Source organism: Neoarius graeffei, chromosome 19 (assembly GCF_027579695.1).
Source record: "Neoarius graeffei isolate fNeoGra1 chromosome 19, fNeoGra1.pri, whole genome shotgun sequence".
Classification (NCBI taxonomy): Eukaryota; Metazoa; Chordata; class Actinopteri; order Siluriformes; family Ariidae; genus Neoarius; species Neoarius graeffei.
In genome coordinates this window covers 21485675-21508559 of record NC_083587.1, presented here as the reverse complement: position 1 = coordinate 21508559, position 22885 = coordinate 21485675, and the positions used below count along the sequence as shown (strand labels likewise).

Sequence of the window (22885 nt, the reverse complement as noted above, 5' to 3'; positions counted from 1 at the left end):
CTGTATGTGTCTCTCTCTCTGTCTCTCTCTGTGTGTGTCTCTGTCTCTGTGTCTCTCTCTCTGTATGTATGTATCTCTCTCTGTCTCTCTCTCTCTGTGTCTCTCTACTTTATTTTTATTTTTTACAGATTTACAAAAAAAGATTATTTTACATGTTGACTTTTCTTCTTCTTCTTTTACACAGTTGTTTTTAATCCTCGGTGTTGAACATGTAGAAAAGAAAGCGCCCCATGCCAGCAGCTTTATTATTAATTCTATTCATTTTTATTTTAAGCAAATATTTATCCCATTATTAAATGTAATTAAAGTACATGAATGATTTAGTTTTTAAAATATTACTAAAAACAAGCTGTATGAAATGATTTAATTATTACAGGAAAAATGTTAAATGGAGGGATTTCAGACTCAAACTTTAAAACTCTCTCTCTCGCGCGCGCGCTCGCTCTCTCTCTCTCCGTGACGTCGTTTCCGCCCAACATGGCGCAGGCTGGTTGCTAATGGTGAGCTGAAGGATATTTTTCTCCTCTCCGCACCTTTTCTGCCTTTATTCATGTTGCTCTCCTCCGGCTGAGCGCTCGCAGGCCGCTTCAGACAGGGCATTCAGTTGTGTCTCGGTGTCCGGCTTTCCCTCCTGCGGTCCCTTCCCCCCTCGGACCTTTTTCCACCGCGTCATGTATGAAGGCAAAAAGACGAAAAACATGTTTTTAACTCGAGCTCTGGAGAAGATCCTGGCCGACAAGGAGGTGAAGAAGGCGCATCACTCCCAGCTGCGGAAAGCCTGCGAGGTAGCATTAGGTAAACTTTGGTCTTCTTTTATACACATTTATTACAAGGCGGAATTAAGCAGTTCGTGCCTTCGCCGTGCTAATCTGCCCGGGCAGCCAGTCGAGCATTTGCCCAGCGCTGCTGTTAGCTTTAGCTCGCTAGCACTGGGCTACTTTAAACTAAGTTCATTTAGATTCCACACGCGCGACCAGCTCAAAGGAACACACACACACACACTTCCTCCTGAAGGCACACTGAACATGGAACGGGGTGCACATAGTTTTGTCAGTGTGTGATGTTTGGTGTTGCTGAAGCACAGGAAGCAGGCTACGGAAATGAGCAGCTGCTTTGCCCTCTTTGACAGCTTGTTAGCATTAGCCACCTTGCTAGCTTGAGCCAGCTTGTTGTTCTGGAGGCTTCTGCAGCAGCAGGCAGGGGTTTACTCCATCAGCACTGAGCCTGCAGTCCGAGATAGACATGCTGTTGGACAGAGGCTTTCTAACTAAGTGCTATGGAAACACACACTAGTTTATGTGGGGGGAAAAAAAACATGTAAAGTAATAGTTCTTGTTTTAATTTTATACTTTTTCCTTTCTGGGAAAACATTTACAAATAGTTGATGACTCATCCTGTATTCGTCTTGTGTTCATCCAATCGAATGCGTTCTAGAACTTATGTCCCACCCCCAGGGACGTGCCTTGACGTTCATTGGCTGAGGAAATATGTTTATTCATTTCAAGTGGCTTTTGTGAGACATGCGCTTGCGTGAGTGTTTTATGGCCCTTTTCCACTACCCTTTTTCAGCTCGCTTCAGCTCACTTCAGCCCGACACGGCTCGCGTTTCGACTACCAAAAACCAGCACGACTCAGCTCGTTTCAGCCCTGCTTAGCCCCTAAAACTCGCACCGTTTTGGAGTGGGGCTGAAGCGAGCCAAACCGTGCCGACTGAGGTTGGGGGCGTGAGCAGACACTCCCCTGTGCACTGATTGGTGAGGAGGAGTGTCCTCACATGCCCACACACGCCCCGCGAGCGCGCTGGGATCTGTAAACACCGCAAACCCGGAAGGAGAAGAATTATGAATTACGAGAATTTCTGAAGCCTTATGCGCCTCGCCTCATCTATACGCTCTTGCCAGTATCTGTCCGCGTTGTCGGTGACAACAAGCCACAGCACCAAGACCAGCAACACTAACGACTCCATGTCCTCCATGTTTATTGTTTACTATCCGGGTCGTGAGACTACCGCTTAAAAGCTCACTGAATCAGTGACATACAGAGCATCGTGGACGAGTTCGCGGAGCGCAAGGCTCGTCGTATGCCCTTCAAATAATGCGCGCAGTAGGCTATTGATGTTTTATTATGAGCCATGTACAGTATGTCGCCTAATGTTTTTTTGTTTCTGAGTTACATGCTCGTTTGAAGGACTTAATGTACAAAATAACATAGTTGCACCCCGTAGTGTTGAAATTGGTAAACACAGTGCATTCAGTGAGGTTTGCACCGCCCTCCTTTTATTTCTGACTCTTCCTGTCACCGTTGCAACCTCTGAGCGCTCATTCGTATGCCCTTCAAATAATGTGCGCAGTATAGGCTATTGATGTTTTATTATGAGCCATGTACAGTATCCTAATGTTTTTTGTTTCTGAGTTACATGTTCGTTTGAAGGACTTGATGTACTAAATAACATAGTTGCACCCGGTAGTGTTGAAATTGGTAAACACCGCAGTTGCGGACATTTTGTAGCCTAAAATGATGTTATGATAAGCTTTAATAAAGGGCCCGGTCATTTGCCCCGCCCCCGGCCCGGCTCTGACTTGTTCCGCCACTGTCACTGATGTCACTGTTTGCGCTGCTTAACGACATCACATGACGTCCACCCACTTTCGCTAACTCCACCCAATGTGTCCACCCACTTCCAGCCAGCACGGTTCAGCGCGGTTGTAGTCGAAATGCAACTCCAACAGCCCTGCTCAGCCCGACTCAGCTCGACTCGGCACGGCACGGCTCAGCCGCGTTTGTAGTGGAAAAGCGGCATTAGACTACGTTCAGACTGCACCCTGAAACGACCCATATCCGATTTTTCTGCCCATATGCGACCTGTATCCGATTTGTTATTGACAATCTGAACGACACAGATCCGATTTTTTTTTTTCACATGCGACCCAGGCCGCTTGGATATGTGGTCCTAATTCCGATGCATATCCAATATTTTCACATGCGACTGCAGTCTGACCGGACAGGTCGCATTCATGCGACCTACACGTCATCAAGAGACAAACGTCACTATTCTGCATTGGCTAATCCCGCCTCTTTGGTGGAAAACAACAACATTTGTACAGTTTTCAGAATTTAAATAGACTTTTATAGAATTGATCAAGCTAATGGTGGATTTGGTAGGGACCTGGATGTTGATCTGTTTGCCTGATTAAATAAAACAGTTTCTATAACTGATTTATAACTTAAACCATCCTGTATTACAAGATTATAAGATTGTTCTGGAAATTTCCAGTAATTTGACACCTTCGGTCTCATTAGTCTGTTGCCCACATTAATCAGATTATTGTGCGAGTTCCGCCGCCGCCACAAAAACCACATCGCCAGGTCTCGCCTCATCTCCATGCTTTACTTGCAAACTTGAAGAGTGCGCTTTTTTTTTTTTGTTTACGTATTACGTAGATGTGCTTATTACGTGTCAATTTGCGCATGCGGGACACTTTTGGGTCGTTTTCCGTTCATATTGGAGATCGCATACAAGTCTCATATAATTGGTAATGTGAACGGCCTAACAAAAAAATCGGATTTCACATCAAATCGGATACGGGTCGTTTCAGGTTGCAGTCTGAACGTAGTGTTATCAACTTTGAAAGCCTCTTAAGGGCCTCTGCATGCTCTTGCTACAAGGCTTTCGCAGATAGCTTTTCGCAGACAGTTGTAATTTATCATTGAGCGGGGAGTAATAGGCGTGCGCGATGTTATTCACCGCCACAACACAAGGGGGCGCAAAGTCGCGAAGTCGCTAGGAGTCGTTGGTGGGTGTGGTTAGTGGAGTGTTTATCCTCCGGTTACTTATAATGACTAGAACTGGAGTCGTATAGATGTCCGTACTTCCTCACTTCCTCGATCAACCGCTCTTCGTGCTGCTCCATCTTCGCTCGTGTTTTTAAAAATGCCGGTCGTGAAAACAAACCAAACCGGGAAAGTAGGGAAGCGGAAGTGCGTGTACAGCGGATGTAGAGTGGACCAATCAGAGCCCTCTTGTCTGCGACACTGTCTGCGAGGCTTCTGCAGTGGTCACAATTTTTGGGAGGTGCGCACAGAGCGTCTGCGAAGGGGGGGGCTACGCAGACGCCATCTGCGAGGACTGCGTTGTCAGCATAAATTGGCCTTAACGCTGAGAGTGTTAATTGTGATGCTCGGTCTACTGTTTAGCAATGATCTTTGTGCTATGATGTTTTTAGGAAGCCCACACCAGTGCAATAAGTCAAGTTTATTTTTATAGCACTTTTAACAATAAACATTGTCGCAAAGCAGCTTTACAGAATTTGAATGACTTAAAACATGAGCTAATTTTATCCCTAATCTATCCCCAATGAGCAAGCCTGTGGCGACGGTGGCAAGGAAAAACTCCCTCAGACGACGTGAGGAAGAAACCTCGAGAGGAACCAGACTCTAAAGGGAACCCATCCTCATTTGGGCAACAACAGACAGCCTGACTATAACATTAACAGTTTTAACATGAAGTCAGTTTTGTTGATGTTATAAACTCTTCATTGATGGAAACTTGAGTGCAAAACTGTTCATGACAACCGCAGTCCTAAAGTTAGCAAGTCAACTGTAGTCCTCAGCCGTAAAAGCGTTACTGTAAGAGTCCAGAGCGTCCTCCAGGTGTGACTTACGACTGTCCATATGGGGCCGTCCTCCACAGGAGCGATGCGATAAGACTCCAACCAGACACAGGGCATCAGGATGGATCAGGCAGGTCCGAGGAGCAGAAGAGTTCAGGATTGACATGTAAATAATGTCATTACCTCAGACTGATCGAGAATATACTCCGTCTTATGGTATCGGATGGCATGAATTCAGACTAATTTTGAAACGAGTTTGTCATGGCCGACAAATTTCCAGTGTCGGGAACGATGAACGAGCCTTGTAGTATGACATAATCAAAGAACGGCGGTGTGGTATCTGGGACACCCCATGACACCTTGATGAAAAGTCTAGTGTCAGAATTTGTTTTCTCGCCAAGTTTGGCAACTCCTTGATGGCCCTGATTGATCCTCCTCCCTGACAGCATGTAAAGACCTGAACGATGATGGGTCAGGGTCAAGTTTGGTTTGTTGCCTGTCTCCTGACCAAAACACATCAAGAGCTTATGGCATTGTGATCACCTAATCTGACATGGTGACCGTCGTGAAAGACAAAAAATGTCGTCTAGTTTGAACGTGTTAATTCAACATCATGGCATCTCCATCAGAAAGCGTAAGTAATCTCGTTTTATTTACCACTCCGATGCATCAGAGGTCTCCTGGTTACAACTGCATTAATGGTCGACCCCAGTTCAAGCATATGGCGTAATTCCAAAACGCTTGTCGTCTTGGATATCAACTTTGTTAATGCTGGCAGGTGTGAGTGAGTACAGCACTGAGAAGTCGTCCACAGTTGAGGAGTACAAGGAAGGTGCACCTCCGATGATAAACACTTGCATACAAGTATTTTATATTGGCTAAATACAGACATTTCCAAATGTATGACTACTAGGCAACGTTCAGTATAGTTAGCCTACTTGTGTGCAAAAAATGATCTCCTCTGGCACAGGAAGTAAGATGGTTCCTGATATTACTGCTCAGATCTAAAATTAGGCTTGGTTCCTCTAGTGGAAACATGTCTAGAGGTTCCTGAAGTGGGTCCCTGTGTTGCTGCAAAAGGGTTTCCCAGTTCCTGAAAGAGGGTTGGTGAGAAGGTCCATGAGTTTCAGAGACGGGGCCTCCCTGAGTTGCAAAAGAATGATTCCCTTGTTGGTGAGGTGGTGTCTTTGAGTCACTCAGAAGGTTCCCGGAGTTGCTCATCAGGATCCTCCCAGAGTTGCTGAAATGGGAATCTTGGAGCTGTTGAGAAGGATCCCCAAGTTGCTGAAATGGTTCTTCCAGTTGCTCAGAGAGATCCCCGAGTTGTTCAAAAGGGGCCTCTCAGAGTTGCCAAGATAAGGGTTCCCATGTTGCTGAAAACGTGTTTTCTAGTTGCTCAGAAGGATCCCCGAGTTGCTGAGAAGGGTTTCCGAGTTGGTGAGAGAAGCCCCTGAGGTTCAAAAAAAGGTTGGTGTTGGTGAGAGACACCCCTGAATTTCTAATGCCGCTTTTCCACTACAAACGTGGCTGAGTCGGGCTGAGCCGTGCCGTGCCGAGTCGGGCTGAGCGGGGCTGTTGGAGTTGCATTTCGACTACAACCGCGCTGAACCGTGCTGGCTGGAAGTGGGTGGACACATTGGGTGGAGTTAGCGAAAGTGGGTGGACGTCAGGTGATGTCGTTAAGCGGCGCAAACAGTGACATCAGTGATCTTTTAAGCGGTAGTCTCACGACCCGAATAGTAAACAATAAACATGGAGGACATGGAGTCGTTAGTGTTGCTGGTCTTGGTGCTGTAGCTTGTTGTCACCGACAACGCGGACAGATACTGGCAAGAGCGTATAGATGAGGCGAGGCGCATAAGGCTTCAGAAATTCTCGTAATTCTTCTTCTTCCGGGTTTACGGTGTTTACAGATCCCAGCGCGCTCGCGGGGCGTGTGTGGGCATGTGAGGACACTCCTCCTCACCAATCAGTGCACAGGGGAGTGTCTGCTCACGCCCCCAACCTCACTCGGCACGGCTTGGCTCGCTTCAGCCCCACTCCAAAACGGTGCGAGTTTTAGGGGCTAAGCAGGGCTGAAGCGAGCTGAGTCGTGCTGGTTTTTGGTAGTCGAAACGCGAGCCGTGTCGGGCTGAAGTGAGCTGAAAAAGGGTAGTGAAAAAGGGCCATAAGAGAGGTTGGTGTTGGCGAGCGATGTCCCCGAGTTTCTAAGAAAGGTTGGCGAGCGAGGTCCCCGAGTTGGTGAGGTGGGGCCTTCACAAGTTACTGAGAGGGGTTCAAGAGTTCTGAAGAAAATTTCTGGGTCCCTGAAAAAGTTTCTTGCTCCTCGCTGTAGTAAGCAGCTTCATCGATGTGCTAACCCTTGGTCATCTTTAAAACTGACTAGCCCTGTGTTTCACAGCAAGAACTTAACGACATACGCCTGTGACAAAATAAATCAGAATTATATCTTTGGGACAGCTTGGACTCGGGAGACTTGGTAGCGTTTTCTGGTTTGCACAGCTGGTCACAAAGATCCTAAAGAGCTTATCCTTAGCAGTTACAGTGAAGTGTTACTGAAGAATCTTTTGGAACATTTGGTTTCTTCCACTCTGTGTAATTTGGATGCTCTTTAATCCTGATGGCTTTAGAGAAAGAGAGAAAAGCAACAGGCCTTTTTTTCTCATATTATTAAAGAAATTTGAATTCTGTGCTTATGTTGCCTATGCTCTTTTTTTTTTTTTCCTGTGTGGAGCGCACGCTCACTGTGGGTTATATTGGGCCGAGCTGCGTCTTGGCTCTGAGCTCAAAATAAAGCCAGTGGCTGCAGCGAGCGTGCCAGGAAGCCCCAGAGCACGAAGTCCCAGTTCAGCAGGTCCAGACGATGGAGGGAGCGTCTCGAATCGGCCTGCAGGTTATAGTAGTGGCTCGTTTTCTAAATTCCACAGTTCCCTGTTCTTTTACATCACATGAGCTTGAGTGGTTATCGGGCACGGACACCTTGTCTGCCTAGCTTAGCCAAATATTAGGATTGCAGAAACAGGAATGCCCTTGACAAGGCAGTGACTTCTAGAAGTGCACAGGTTTGGAGTTAATGGGTTACTTGTGAATTCGGGTTGTGACCGATGCAATCGGGAATAGCGATATGTTACCCGGCATGGGTGATGTCACAGAAATGTTCTTGGATAATAGATAAAGTTCCTACAAGAGGACCATGTAGGCCTACGTTTTAAAGATCAAACAGATTAAATGAGATACCGAGTCGTCCTCAGGTCGATGTGAATTAGTTATAGCGATGACGTAAAAACACGAAGTCGGAATGATCGGCTCGGTGAATTTGTTAGACCTGTCCTATACCTCGGACCGTCCAGTAGTGCTGCATGATTAAACGTGTTTTCATCATTCATGAGATGGTTTTCCTTGGTTTGTTTCCATGATGTGAGGAGAAAAGCAAAGTCACGTCTGTTCGGTTTTAAACTGATTTCTTTGTTAGGTGCAAGGATAGTGGCTGCGTTGATGCTTAAATAAGTCAGCAGGGAAGTTTTTAATCATTCTTCTTGAATATGTTCTGGCCTGACTGTGGTTTAAATAAGAGCATCTTGATTTATGATTTCATTTGCTTTCAATAAACATGAAAATAGCTACCGTATTCCATTCAGTCAGACGTATTAAAATGCTTTAGTCCTCTCGCATTTCAAATCCTTATCACAGCAAGGGTTTTTTTTCTTTGTCGGTTTAATACTGCACCGTTTCGTACTTCTCTGCTCAGGTACTTTGAATGTGAGTTTCTTTCTAATGTTGCTTCGCATGAAATGATGTTTGGTGTATAAGTACAAACTTTCATACTATTTGCCTTCTAACACGCCTTATGGCACAAAAGCTGGACACGTTCCAGCTGGAAAATGGATCACGGCCTTCTGAAAAATTAAACCTAACAAACTTGTCTGTGTTTTGGAAAGATCGTGGTAGAACGGTTAAATGATGCGCCTGCTGATGGCGATGGAGAATTCCACCTTATTTTGCGTACGTGGCCTATATTTAGTTTTCCAACAAAGTGATTGCCTTTAATCCAGAAAGCACGTTTTCCACGTGAAGAAAGGGTTTCCATTGCACCGTCGCCACCCGTTCAGGTGATACTGTCCCTTTTATCACAGCCAGGTACCGTATAGATTACACAGATGAACCTGAGACATTAAGAGCTTCTTTTGTTCATCAAGCACAATGAGCTCTTACAAAACGGAGAAAGGGGGAAGCTAGTGGGGTGTTTTTTCTTTTTTTTTTTTTTTTGGCTAGCCAGTTTACTTATTTTATAGATTAGAATGTGAAATCTGGGGTTTTCAGGACAAGGATTCTGGATTTTTCCTAACATTTAGAGCAAATAGTGAAAATAAAGCTCCATTGCACATTTTTTTTTTTCCTGTACATATACACTACCGTTCAAAAGTTTGGGGTCACCCAGACAATTTTGTGTTTTCCATGAAAAGTCACACTTTTATTTCCCACCATAAGTTGTAAAATGAATAGAAAATATAGTCAAGACATTTTTCTGGCCATTTTGAGCATTTAATCGACCCCACAAATGTGATGCTCCAGAAACTCGGGCCCTGTCCACACGGCAACGGATTCAGGTGAATCTGATAAAATTGTTTATCGTTTCGGCCTGGCGTCCACACGGCACTGGCGTTTTGGGTGCCCCAAAACGAAATCTTTTGAGAACGGGTTCCAGAGTGGAAAAATCTGGCAACGGCGCCGTTGCGAAGTCGTCTGGACGAGTAGAACGGATTTGTTTACGATGACGTCACAACCACATGACTGTCAGTGCTTCACGCCGGGTAGAAGTGTAACGAACTCGATGCGAGTTGTCAACAAATCTTATAACTTGGTTCATGAAACGCGCTTACAAAATATTTTCACTGCTTTCCAAAAACAAAAACGATCCCACCAGCAAAAATAGCGAAAAAAAAGGAGCGATCTCACCTCTTCAGATGTTGGTTTAAGTCCGACAATACATTCCTCAAAAAGGGCGTAGAAGAACAAAGTAATCCATCAACGTGTAGCATTCAATTTATTCCGGACCATTAAAGAATTCTGGAGGATATCAGGATGTTGGCGTACCGGCTTCCATCTACCCCCGTTCATTCCTCTTTCCTCGTCTTTCGTTTTACGCTACTGATTAATAATCAAAACTTTATGTGGCTAATGCTACAGAAGAAGGGGTTTATGCGCATGCGTCTACTTCTTCTATTGTTCTGGTGTCTCCGATGGGACCCTCTTACAGCGCACGTAGAGGTGTGGCATGCGTATTGCATCGTTTTCAGCAAGCGTTGCGTTGCCATATGGACCTGATATTTTACTGATCCGTTGCCCATGTGGACGCGATATTTAAAAAAAAAAAAAAATCTCGTTGTCGTGTGGATGTAGCCTCAATCTGCTCAAAGGAAGGTCAGTTTTATAGCTTCTCTAAAGAGCTCAACTGTTTTCAGCTGTGCTAACATGATTGTACAAGGGTTTTCTAATCATCCATTAGCCTTCTGAGGCAATGAGCAAACACATTGTACCATTAGAACACTGGAGTGAGAGTTGCTGGAAATGGGCCTCTATACACCTATGGAGATATTGCACCAAAAACCACACATTTGCAGCTAGAATAGTCATTTACCACATTAGCAATGGATAGAGTGGATTTCTGATTAGTTTAAAGTGATCTTCATTGAAAAGAACCGTGCTTTTCTTTCAAAAATAAGGACATTTCAAAGTGACCCCAAACTTTTGAACGGTAGTGTAGTTGTATGGTGCGTTTTTATATAAACTGCATAATTCATTATCTGTTAGCAGGCAAATTATTATTTATTATAGGTGATCTAAATATCCATGTTTCTGTTTTAAAGTTTTTAATACAGGTCAAGTAGCATTATTAGTTTGTGGGTGTGATAATATAATATTAGTATAGCCATAGTTATGGTCACAAAAAAAATCTTTTTTTTTTTTTTCCTAAAAAGCAGACAGATTCTATCCTCAAGGCTGATCCTCATTTATTATTTAGTGGTCATGTTGATCACGTCGTTCCTCTTTCATTCCGTCACCGCAGGTCTTTCCATATCTTATTCATCACAAAGTTTGACGGCTTTTAAGGCACCGAGGAGTCCAGCTTCCTTGACATGGCAGTCTATTCATTAACGTCTAAAAGGATTGAAATATGTGAACATGCTGTATATTTATGAGCTGTGCATTTTCCCGTTTTAAAGTTTAGCCATCTCTGCTGTTTTTACCTCAGGTCACGTCTCGTTTTTTTTCCTAGCCTGATTCGAGTAAAAAGGGTTTTGGAGGACTTCATCCACCCAGTGAATGAAGAGAGCAGAATTGAATTAGTTTGAGGAGCGCTTCGGAGAGAAGCGCTCCATCAGTGGGCTGTTTCATTGCGCCAAGCACATGGTCAGGAGGGCGAATTTAATTTAATTTCATGGCCGTGAGGTTACTGTTGACACGATTTAGCACAGGTGTTTGAACGGCACACAAGCTCGGAGTTTTTCACGCAGTCGGTTCATGATGCGAAAATAACATCACATTCAGCAGTAGGGTTCTTACTAGAGCGCGACTGATGCTGATTTCGATATACGAGGATTTAAAAATGTGATAATGAGAGATTGCTGCCTTTCTTTTCTTCCAGAAACACAAACACAAAGATTTTCCTTAACAGCTGTGTAGTTATTTGAGTCCTCACCTAGATAACATGGCCTAAAGGTTAGAGAAGCAGCGCAGCTTTGGGCCCGGAAGGTTGCTGGTTTGATTCCCTGGATCAGCAGGAATGGCTGAAGTGCCCTTGAGCAAGGCATCTAACTCCCAACTGGGTAGTTGTACGTCGCTCTGGATAAGGGTGTCTGCTGAATGCCTATAATGTAATGACAATGCAGTTTAAAATAAACTTTTTATTGTCTTTGAACAAAAGTACAATAAAATATTTAAGGTTTGATCAATAAGAGTCAAATGTATCAAAATGCAGCCAAAAAAATCCGTTATGTCTTCTCAACTTTTGTTGCCAGCAGTGGATTTGCAGTGTGCCTTTTGGTGGACAAACTACGCAGTGAGAACACTCGTAATATGGCTTTTTTTTTTTTAAATTGTCATTTGATTTATCTGCAACTATGGCTACGTTCACACTGCAGGCTGAAGTGACTCAAATCCGATCTTTTCGCCCATATGTGACCTGTATCCGATCTTTTATTGACAATATGAACGACACAGATCCGATTTTTTCAAATCCGACCCAGGCCGTTTGGATATGTGGTCCTAATTCCGATTCCTATCCGCTCTTTTCATATGCGACTTCAGTCTGAACCGCCAGGTCGCATTCATCCGACTTACACGTCATCAACAAGCCACAAACGTCACTATTCTGCGCTGAAGTAGGCGGCGGGTCTCTCAAAAAAAGTTACAACAACATGGCGCATAATCACGGGCGCAGATAGAGGGTGGGACGAGTCATATTTAAATTCACCTCGTTTGGTCCCCCTACTTATAGGGAGGAAAAAACGTCTATGCTGTCTTTCTTTGCATAAGGCAAACCTCACGGAAAAATCAAAAGACTAATTACCATTCGGTTTATTGAGGTGCACAGCAGTGTATACATATAGTTGCAACAACTCACATAAAACAAAAAGACTGATATTCGGTTGGTTGAGCTGCGCAGACTGCACAGGTTGCGAGCTCGAGCTTGGTTGCTATGGTTACTAACAACAAGTTTGACAGGCATATCGGGGTTGGGGTTGGTTTGCTGGCAGCTTTGTCCCCCCCAGTTTTTTGTCTCCCCCCAGTTCAAAAAACGTATCTGCGCCCCTGCGCATGACATCAATGCGAGGGACGCTTCGGGCTGTGAAGGTTCTGAATCTTCTCAATGGAAGGACGCAGAGGTTAGGGAGCTGATTTCCATTTGGGGGGATGCAGCTATTCAAGCTAGATTGGATGGGTCATACCGCAACCGGGCGGTTTTACTTCCGTAAACACTGGCCATGCTCACTGCGTGTGACATCGTCATATCCTGCAGTGCGCATGCGGAACACTTTTTTAGGTCGCTTTTCGTTCATACTGAGGATCACATACAAGTCGCATATATTTGTTAATGTGAACGACCTCACAAAAAAATCGGATTTCACAAAAAAATCGGAATTGAGCATTAAGCCTTGCAGTGTGAACGTAGCGTATGTCGTATTGTCCAATAATATCGGAACGCCAACTTGTCACTCGGGCTGTACTTCTTACTGGGGTGTAACGATCTGGCTCGAGTTTCCCAAAAGCATCGCAGCACAAAGATCATCGTTAAATGGTAGAGCGAGCAGCACAAAGAATGCTCTCTCTCTCCTGGTTAAGATGTTCTTAAGGCCAATTTATGCTGACAACGCAGTCCTCGCAGATAGCGTCGCAGACGGTGTCTGCGTAGCCCCCCCACCTTCGCAGACGCTCTGCGCGCACCTCCCAAAAATTGCGACCACCGCAGAAGCGTCGCAGACAAGAGGGCTCTGATTGGTCCACTCTACATCCGCTGTACACGCACTTCCGCTTCCCTACTTTCCCAGTTTGGTTTGTTTTCACGACCGCCATTTTTAAAAACACGAGCGAAGATGGAGCAGCACGAAGAGCGGCTGATCGAGGAAGTGAGGAAGTACGGACATCTATACGACTCCAGTTCTAGTCATTATAAGTAACCGGAGGATAAACACTCCACTAACCACACCCACCAACTACTCCTAGCGGTTTCACGACTTCGTGCCCCCTTGCGTTGTGGCGGTGAATAACATCGCGCACGCCTATTACTCCCCGCTCAACGATAAATCACAACTGTCTGTGAAAAGCTATCTGCGAAAGCCTTGTCGCAAGAGCATGCAGAGGCCTTTAGTGTTAAGAAGCTTTTGGGAAACCCACCCTTGATGATTTGAATCGAAAAGGCACTGATTGGAATTAATCAATGCAAAAAATAATCAAATTGTTAGCGAGAAAGGACAAACAACTGGTGTGGAAAAATAATTTCTGTTTTAAACTGGTGTGTGAATAATTTTGCAGTGTAATTAACCTTTTTTTTTTTTTTTTTTTTAATTAAATCTTCCGTTTCTACATCATCCTGACCATGTCAACTCCGTTATCGGTAGCGCAGGAGACTTGTTAGAAATATGTCGTTCAGTAGTCAATTGGAGGCTACTAAATTTAAAAAAAAATAAATTAAATTGTGTTGAAGCCTGAGGTTGACCCTACCAGTTCGTATGGTTTTGTGGTTAGTCACGGTGCATGATCAGATTATTACTTTTTCAAAGTAATATGTAAAAATGTTTGCGACCTCGTCCCTCTGTACTCGTCGTAAATCACACGGGAGCTCCCTCCTGTTTATTTGCTCAGGAGACACGAGCACACTGAGCACTCTTTGGCTGTGTAATCCGCTGCTGTTGTGAACGCGTTGCACCGCTACCTCTCCTAGCATGTTCCTAACTTTTATCACGCACAACATCTGTCGAGCACGGCATTGCTGATCAGAACTATACGAAATGTGTTAGTTTTAAACAGCAGCTCATTTCAGTAGAAGACACTTTGTTATATGGTAAGCCGTGATAAATAATGCACCGTCACACAGCTACCGTATTTCATTCGATCGCCAGCACGTGATGAATTAATCATACTTTCAGCACAAGTTAATGAGGGAAACTGAATCAACACAAATCACGGGCTTGTGGGAGTGTTCGACAGCACTGAGCTGATAGGAAACATGGCCTGAGCCTAACCTCCTATCACTACAATAGAGGCACTCTGGGTAAACAATAACGATGCTGACGAGACTGTGTGTGTGTGTAGACAGATGCTGGTTGGTTTGAAAGAGAAGGACGGCTCTGTGTGGTCCGGCTGTAGCTTTATGGCTCCATCTCTACTGAGTGTAATCATTCTAGATGTAGTAAATTTAACATTATTTCAACATACACACACCGTCCATGCGCATGTGCAGTAAAAAAAAAAGCTTTCCCCTAGCAGCGACCCACATGTTGCCTCATCTGTCTGAATATAATTGCCGCTTTGTAGCTTCTGCTTTCACCTCACAATAGCAACGAACGCCTCCTGAACTGTAAGAAGCTGCCGATTAGGAGGGGTGTGTGTGTGTGTGCAGAGAGGCAAAGTTGGATCAAGTGCGTCGGGGGCAGAGAAAAAGGCTGCATCCTAATCTGAAGTGATGAAACATGGCATGGTAGGCAGGACACGCCCATGGCGGCCATTTTTTAAGGTCATTCCAAACCAAAACCCCTCTTTTTGAAGAGGACAGGCAATGGACACTGATGTTTATATAAAAATTAATAATTATAATCAGTTAAATTTATATCGTGCCTTTCTGATACCCAAGGTTGCTTTACAATTATAAGGAAAGGGGGGGAAAGTGCACCAAAAGGTGGTCATTCCAGTGGTGTAGCAGCCACAGTCCCACCAAAAGGCACATGAAAACAAGTCCCGCGCAGCTGCTGTGACGCCGCCGGGCAACACCACCCGGAACACCACGCCATGGATCCACAAAGGGAGCACCGCCCTGCAGAGCGCTGGCATGTCCCAAACCACCTGCACAGCCGCCGCAACATTGCTCAGAACATCAGAGCGCTGGACAACCCTGATGTTAAAAAGAGCAGTGAACACACTGCAGTCCATAGTGAGGAGCACAGGCATCACCCATGGCGAACCAAGGCTTGGAGGGAACCGACACCCAAAACTGGGTCCGGCGCTACACCACAACCGGCGGACAAAACAGTCAAACAAAACCAAACCTCAAACTACGCAAACACACAAGAAAAACAAAAGGCAAAATAAAATAAAATAAGCTCTGGTGAGAAGCGGCAGCCAGAATGCACACGGCGTACTCTTAACCGGAAACAGGAAAAAAAAATATGCTTGCTTGCTTGCATTTTTGGATATCTCATCATTATTCATCCCAGTTTGGTCAGCTGCTAAAAAATAGACTTAAAAAGCAACATGAAAAATAATCGTGATAAGATCATGATCCGGCGGCACAGTGGTGTATTGGTTAGCGCTGTCGCCTCACAGCAAGAAGGTCCGGGTTCGAGCCCCGTGGCCGGCGAGGGCCTTTCTGTGCGGAGTTTGCATGTTCTCGCCGTGTCCGCGTGGGTTTCCTCCGGGTGCTCCGGTTTCCCCCACAGTCCAAAGACATGCAGGTTAGGTTACCTGGTGACTCTAAATTGACCGTAGGTGTGAATGTGAGTGTGAATGGTTGTCTGTGTCTATGTGTCAGCCCTGTGATGACCTGGCGACTTGTCCAGGGTGTACCCCGCCTTTCGCCCGTAGTCAGCTGGGATAGGCTCCAGCTTGCCTGCGACCCTGTAGAAGGATAAAGCGGCTACAGATAATGAGATGAGATGATCATGATCCAGCCTAAAAAAAAACTTTTTAGGTTTTTTTTTTTGGTACCATATGAAATCTTTAGCTTTGCCAGAGTTAATAGAAAGTAGAGATTTTTCTTTTATCTGGACATTGAATCTGCTTGTTCACCAGGCAGCTATGGAAAAGAAGAAAAGAAGTCAGACATGAAATCTTGTCCTGGGTGACCAGGTCTTACTGATTTGTTCACCTCTAATAATTAAATAATATTGGTTGGCTTTGAGTGGTCTATCAGAAATAACAATCCAACTTGTATACAAGCTAGATCCAGGTAGACGGTTCAAGTTCAGTTACTTTTGGTCGTAGTTAATTGTTCCATTGCAGTTGTTCAAAACAAAAGGGCTTTGCTGAGTGAAGTCCACGAATGAAGTCCTCTTGTAAAAGTCTCCGTCACTTTTCCTCACCTCCAAGTAGAACTTTGACGATATTTCCGTTGTTGTGCTCTCTTCCAGTTTTTCGATATCCATTGGTCTGTTTTTCTCTTGTAAATATGCATGAAGAATATCTAATGAAGTTTCGGTAGCCTTTCGGGTGTTCAGCGCAGCTTTCTCTTTAAATCTTCCGCTTTTAATGAAGCAAACCTCGCGGCCATGTTTGTGTACGAACTGTCACAGTCACTCGCTAGCGTGGAAGTTTTGCGTCTCCGACGTGTCTCTTTTCTAGTTTTTCGATGTCCATTGGTCTGTTTTTCTCTTGTAAATGTGCATGAAGAACATATAATGAAGTTTCTGGAGCCTTTTGGGTGTTCAGTGTCTTTAGTTTCAAGTTTCAGTTTATTTATTTCGTGCTTAAGCCTAGCATTGGATCTTCTCTTTTTTTCATGGCCGACAAAGAAATGATTGTGCGCATGCGCAGCAGAAAAGTTTTGTCGTTGGATCTTCACGTGAGCTCTGATGTGTGACGTCGTGTTGTCTTGACCACGTGCAATATTATAACAATATTGCACGCTCATTCTTCATTGGGGAGAGCGGCATACATACCGTATCGTTTACTATTTCCTGTTTGATCTCGAACGCATTAAGAAGGCAAGAAACTCGTCCACTAATTAACTTTTGACGAGACACACCTGTTAACTGTAAAGCATTCCGGGTGACGACCTCATGAAGCTTCATCAAAGCCAGAAACGCCTTCGTAATGTTGAATAATGTATGGTGGTCACCACAATATAACACCAAGCTGAGGTTGTACAAGAGCTGTGTTCTATCTACACTTCTGTACGGTTCAGAATGCTGGAGGATGACTGAGTGTGACATTTCCAAACTCTCAGCATTCCACACCACGAATCTCTGTCGAATTCTACGAATCTTCTGACCAAGAACCATCTCTAAGCAAGAACTACTCGCTCAGTATAATCAGGATGGCATGGAAACCATCATCATGCGAAGGCGATGGAGATGGATCAGACACATCCTTCAAAGAGAACAAGATAACATCACACATACTGCTCTACACCGGACACCAGAAGGATGGTGTAAGACAGGGCGACCCAAGAACACCCGGCAACGCACGGTAGAGCCAGAAATGAAGACTCTGAACCACACTTGGGGCACAGTACAGAAATTGGCCCAGGACAGACAAAAGTGGTCATCCTTTGTTGCTGCCCTACATGCAGGGCTTTGAACCGGTTCAAGGAACGAAAACGAAAACCGGGAACTTTTTCTATTTCACATGGAACAGAAACGAAACCAGAAACTTTATTTTTTATGTTCCGGAACAGAAACGCTTATTAAAAATAATGGTAACCGGTTAATACCGGTTTTTATTTCGTTCCTCAAAGTTTCTGTAGCCTACAAATAAAGTCATTCTTCTCCTGCGCAAGTTTCTATGACCCGCTGGGGTTCACTTCCTGTGTGACGTTCGCTGACTGAATGGAGAGAGCGGGAGGGTGGACTGCTATCACGTCTCCACATCTTAAATAAGAGTTTTTTGTTCTAACCGGTTCGGGAACGTCTATTTAATGGTGGAACCCAAAACTGGAAACGTTAAAATTCCGTTTCTGTTCGGAACGAACCAATAGGAAAAAAATTCTGGTTCAAAGCCCTGCCTACATGCCAGCAGGCATCATAGACAGTAATGCCGCTTTTCCACTACCAACGCGGCTGAGTCGGGCTGAGCCGTGCCGTGCTGAGTTGGGCTGAGTCGAGCTGAGTCGTGCTGTTGGGGTTGCATTTCGACTACAACCGCACTGAACCGTGCTGGCTGGAAGTGGGTGGACACATTGGGTGGAGTTAGCGAAAGTGGGTGGACGTCACGTGATGTCGCAAACAGTGACATCAGTGACCTTTTTAAGCTGTAGTCTCACGACCCAGATAGTAAACAATAAACATGGAGTCATTAGAGTTGCTGGTCTTGGTGCTGTGGCTTGTTGTCACCGACAACGCCAACAGATACTGGCAAGAGCGTATAGATGAGGCGAGGCGCATAAGGCTTCAGAAATTCTCGTAATTTGTAATTCTTCTTCCGGGTTTACGGTGTTTACAGATCCCAGCGCGCTCGCGGGGCGTGTGTGGGCATGTGAGGACACTCCTCCTCACCAATCAGTGCACAGGGGAGTGTCTCCTCACACCCCTAGCCCCACTCGGCTCGGTTTGGCTCGCTTCAGCCCCACTTCAAAACTGTGCGAGTTTTGGGTGCTGAGTAGGGCTGAAGCGAGCTGAGTTGCGCTGCTCTGAGGTAGTCGAAACGCGAGCCGTGTCGGGCTGAAAAAGGGTAGTGGAAAAGGGCTGTAAGTAAGTAACCTCATGAAGCTGGTTAAGATAATGCCAATAGTGTGCAAAGCGTCATCAAGGTAAGCGCTGGATACTTTGAAGAATCTAAAATATGAAACATATCTCATCTCATCTCTCATTATCTGTAGCCGCTTTATCCTTCTACAGGGTCGCAGGCAAGCTGGAGCCTATCCCAGCTGACTACGGGCGAAAGGCGGGGTACACCCTGGACAAGTCGCCAGGTCATCACAGGGCTGACACATAGACACAGACAACCATTCACACTCACATTCGCACCTACGCTCAATTTAGAGTCACCAGTTAACCTAACCTGCATGTCTTTGGACTGTGGGGGAAACCGGAGCACCCGGAGGAAACCCACGCGGACACGGGGAGAACATGCAAACTCTGCACAGAAAGGCCCTCGCCGGCCACGGGGCTCGAACCCGGACCTTCTTGCTGTGAGGCGACAGCGCTAACCACTACACCACCGTGCCACCTATGAAACATATATTTTGTTTTTTGTTTACCACATAATTACATATATGTTCCTGGTGTTATTTCATAGTTTTGATGTCTTCAGTATTGTTCTACAATGTAGAAAATACAGAATCAAAATACAAAAAACTGAGTAGACTGGGGTGTACAATAGAGGTCGACCGATCTATCGGCCGGCCGATTTAATCGGCCGATTTTTGCCATTTTTTAATGAATCGGCATTGGCCGATTTTCTTATTTGGTCGCGCCGATTTAAAGTCAGGCACGACAGCTACGTAGAACGCGGCATGCAAAAGACCCAAGCCAACAAATGTTTCAGGAGTCAGCAGAGATAGCCTACAGGTAAGGCTTCAATTCTTACATTTCAATGTCCTGAAGTCGTATATTTGCTCTCATGATAGTTGTAATCTGTGATGTGTTGCTTCATTTAGCAAAAGGAAAAACGAATAGCATTTCAACTGCATCGGAGTTGTAGAATTCCTCTCGAAACGAAACGTTGCGATGCGTAGCCTTGTGGCCGCGAGTGCGTCGGGAATGCGTCGACTATGTAAGCCCCCTTAACGCTGGTGACCGCTATGTTCCGATCTAAACTGTAGTAACGGACAATCTAAGTGAAAAGTTAACAAAAAGAGGACACAAAACTAACCTGCGAACGTATTATAACATCGCCATCCCATGTCCATTCGTTTTCGCGATGTATACATGTTTGATTTGATTGTGAACCAGAGACCGATGCTAGACCTCTGCAGTTCCTATTTCCGGTTTCCTGCACAGCATGCTGGGAGACGGAGTTTTATATTGTTGAAACGGAAACGTGTGGAAGTTCCACAGTGAAACTGTATATCTTGACCATGTATTTTGCCGTTTTGAAGTAACTATCTGAAGTTGTCACATCATGGAAGTCTTCTTGCACTCTGTTAGTCTATTGATTATTCATTTTAATACGTTTAAGTCATTAATTTGTTAATTCTGAAATTTTCAATAAATCGTGTTAAGTTTATAAGTGTTGTGCGTCCTCTTACTAGTATGATATTTTAGCCTGCCAATTAAGGACAATACGATAGCATATCGGCCCAAAAAAATCGGCAGCTCATATCGGCCATCGGCTGACTCTGACCTCTAAATATCGGCATCGGCTTTAGAAAAACCCATATCGGTCGACCTCTAGTGTACAAACTTTTGACTTGTACCGTAATACATGATGGATAAGCGATACGATGACAATACTGCAAGCCGTCAATTAGGGTTGGGCGGTATTACGGTAAGAAGGTATCCCGAGGTATCCAAAAGTACCAACGGTATCGGTCTCATTACCGTCATTTTAAAAAAATATATAATATCTAAATAAATATGGAGTACATGAGGTCATAATATAAAATAATAAATTGAAGATCATCCCGAATAACTGTGTGATCGTATTTTCACTAATTCTATCAATTTCCTAAAGAAGTTTTCATCGCGTGCAGGGTTGTTTATGTCGTTACCATGGCAACCCTGCGTGACATTTTGGAGTCTGACAGAAAGCTTCGCAAGAGACTGAGACCGGGGGTGTCATGGCTCAGATGGCTAAGGCACCGCACCATAAATCCGGGGACCCGGGTAAGATTCCGACCCGAGGTTATTTCCCGATCCCATCTCTCTCTCCCCCGCTCATTTCCTGTCTCTCTATACTGTCCTATCTTAAAAAAGAAAAAAAAAGAGACTGAGACCGCGGTTGAAAGATGGCAAGTCGAGATAACGAGTTAGTGGCAAAAAAAAAATACAACATCGGCAGTGTGGCAGTATTTTGGTTTCAAACCAAACGAAAAATCTAATATGTCCCCTAAGGCACACCATAGCCTGGGGTACTCCACTTCCACGAGATCTCTCCAATGAGTTGTGTTTTGAGTAGGTTACATGAGTAACAACAAGGTAAAATAATATAACGTATGACATTTGGGATGTGGGTAATAAACGTTTGAAATGTCATCTACTGAAGAAACGGAAGAAAACATCGTAGCGTAAACTGTTCGGTTTCTGGTGGGAATCAGCAATGCGCTTGCTATCTTTGTTGGGTGTGTTAAACCGTATGGATTTAAGTGGAATAATTGTAAGGAGTTATGTGATCAAGACAACGTTTTAAGCAAGGTAAGGCCATTTGATTATTAATTTCCCCGCCATGGCATGACGTGGGCCCATATGATTTTGCCTTGTGCAGCTATCACGCATTTGAATTAGGTTCGCCTCATTTGCGCTGAAGAATATGGTTTATCGCGCAGTTTAAACGGACTTGGGTGTTGGTTGATTCTTTTTCTTTTTTTTTATTTCCCATGCTTGAAAGGGTATGATCCTGCTCATCGTGTACTTTTTTTTGATGGAGTAGGTGAAATAGTGCTGCAAATGGCGTTTCAACGCAGACGTGTAAACGACAGTTGAATGCTATTTTCAAGATGAAGGAAGAGTTGCGTGATGCTTTGAAATATCTCTTAATGCACAAAATTCGCTTTGCTGCTTAATCCATACCACAATGCACACAATTCGCTATGCTGCTTTTAAATAGTACATTTGAGGCATAGGCGCACGTTACACAGTAGGCCGAAACAAAATATTATTTTTTTCTCGGTAATACCGTATACCCCGGGAAAACACAGAGACGGTTTAAAGGTATCAAAATTTGGATACCGCCCAACCCTACCGTCAATAAACCCGCTAGAAGGGAATAGAACACGCTTTATTCCATGGAAAAAGTGTCCTGTATGTACGGTATAATAACCTGTGGATCGCAGGCATAACATTCGGCAGTGCATGGAGTGAGGGCTGTAATGGGAGGGGTTTTAGTTTGACAGCTGTATTAACTCTAGCGTGTGCGTTTTGGTTTTTCATTCATGAACGCTGGAACGTAGCCGAATGCTATAAATCTATCGAGGCCTCCACGCAAGCCATGTGCATATTACACAGGTGAGAGAATCGTGTGGTTTTGTTGGGGTCTTGTTTCCACTCAAACTTGCTGCGGTTAATAAGCTTTCAGGTCAAGCAGAACGGTGGTGTGTTTTTGATGCTAGTTTGGTTCCAGGGGTTTGTCTGACTGACCAACTCCATCTGTCTTTAATCGTCGCATGGCTCCTGGGTCCTGTACAAATTCCCCGTGGATAATTTGGTTCGACGGAAAAGGTTTACCAGAAGTAGTTGGAATATGCAAAACACACGGGCGTGAGCGATTTGCAGAGGTTTGTTCAGACGAGATGCCTTGAACGTGATCTCTTGTGCAAGTTATGCTGAGCAACACCGAGGGCCGATAATGCCTGCGGGTTCGTTTCTGTCGACTGCAGTATATAATGGACCGATTCAAATAGCAAGCACGCTGAAGGTTAGAGCAACAGTGTTTTAAGTGTTGCCAGAGAACGGACCTAAATTCTCATTCTGGATGAACGAAATAGCAGCATGGCCTCGTGGGAGTGAAGCAGATGCAGTGGAAAGGCCCTGAAATTTCTGAGCAGCATCTCAAATTGCATGCAAGAGATTAAGCAACGATTTCGGAGTGTGCTTAAGTGTCTGGTGTGCTCACAGAGAGAAACATAATTAATAAAAGTCCTACACGTTGACCAATGGAGGCATTTTCCTGTTCCGTCACGCACCACAGAATGGGAAGTGAGCGACAGATAAGGGATAAAACACGCATTTCAGTACAAAATTGCGAGT

The 22885-nt window shown here is 44.6% G+C and overlaps 1 protein-coding gene across 3 annotated transcripts in view; it reads left to right on the top strand.

Annotated features, from left to right (window-relative positions):
• The first annotated feature begins 465 nt into the window (after positions 1–465).
• The window catches only part of arfgef1 (ADP-ribosylation factor guanine nucleotide-exchange factor 1 (brefeldin A-inhibited)), a 154848-nt gene continuing 132428 nt past the window's right edge, over positions 466–22885 (top strand). For 2 of the 3 annotated variants that reach the window (XM_060899863.1, XM_060899862.1), the window contains exon 1: positions 466–795. In XM_060899863.1, coding sequence (XP_060755846.1) covers positions 672–795 — 124 coding nt within the window. In that variant the 5' untranslated portion in view covers positions 466–671. The remainder of the gene's footprint in view (positions 796–22885) is intronic. The other variant, XM_060899864.1, reaches the window with a different exon arrangement.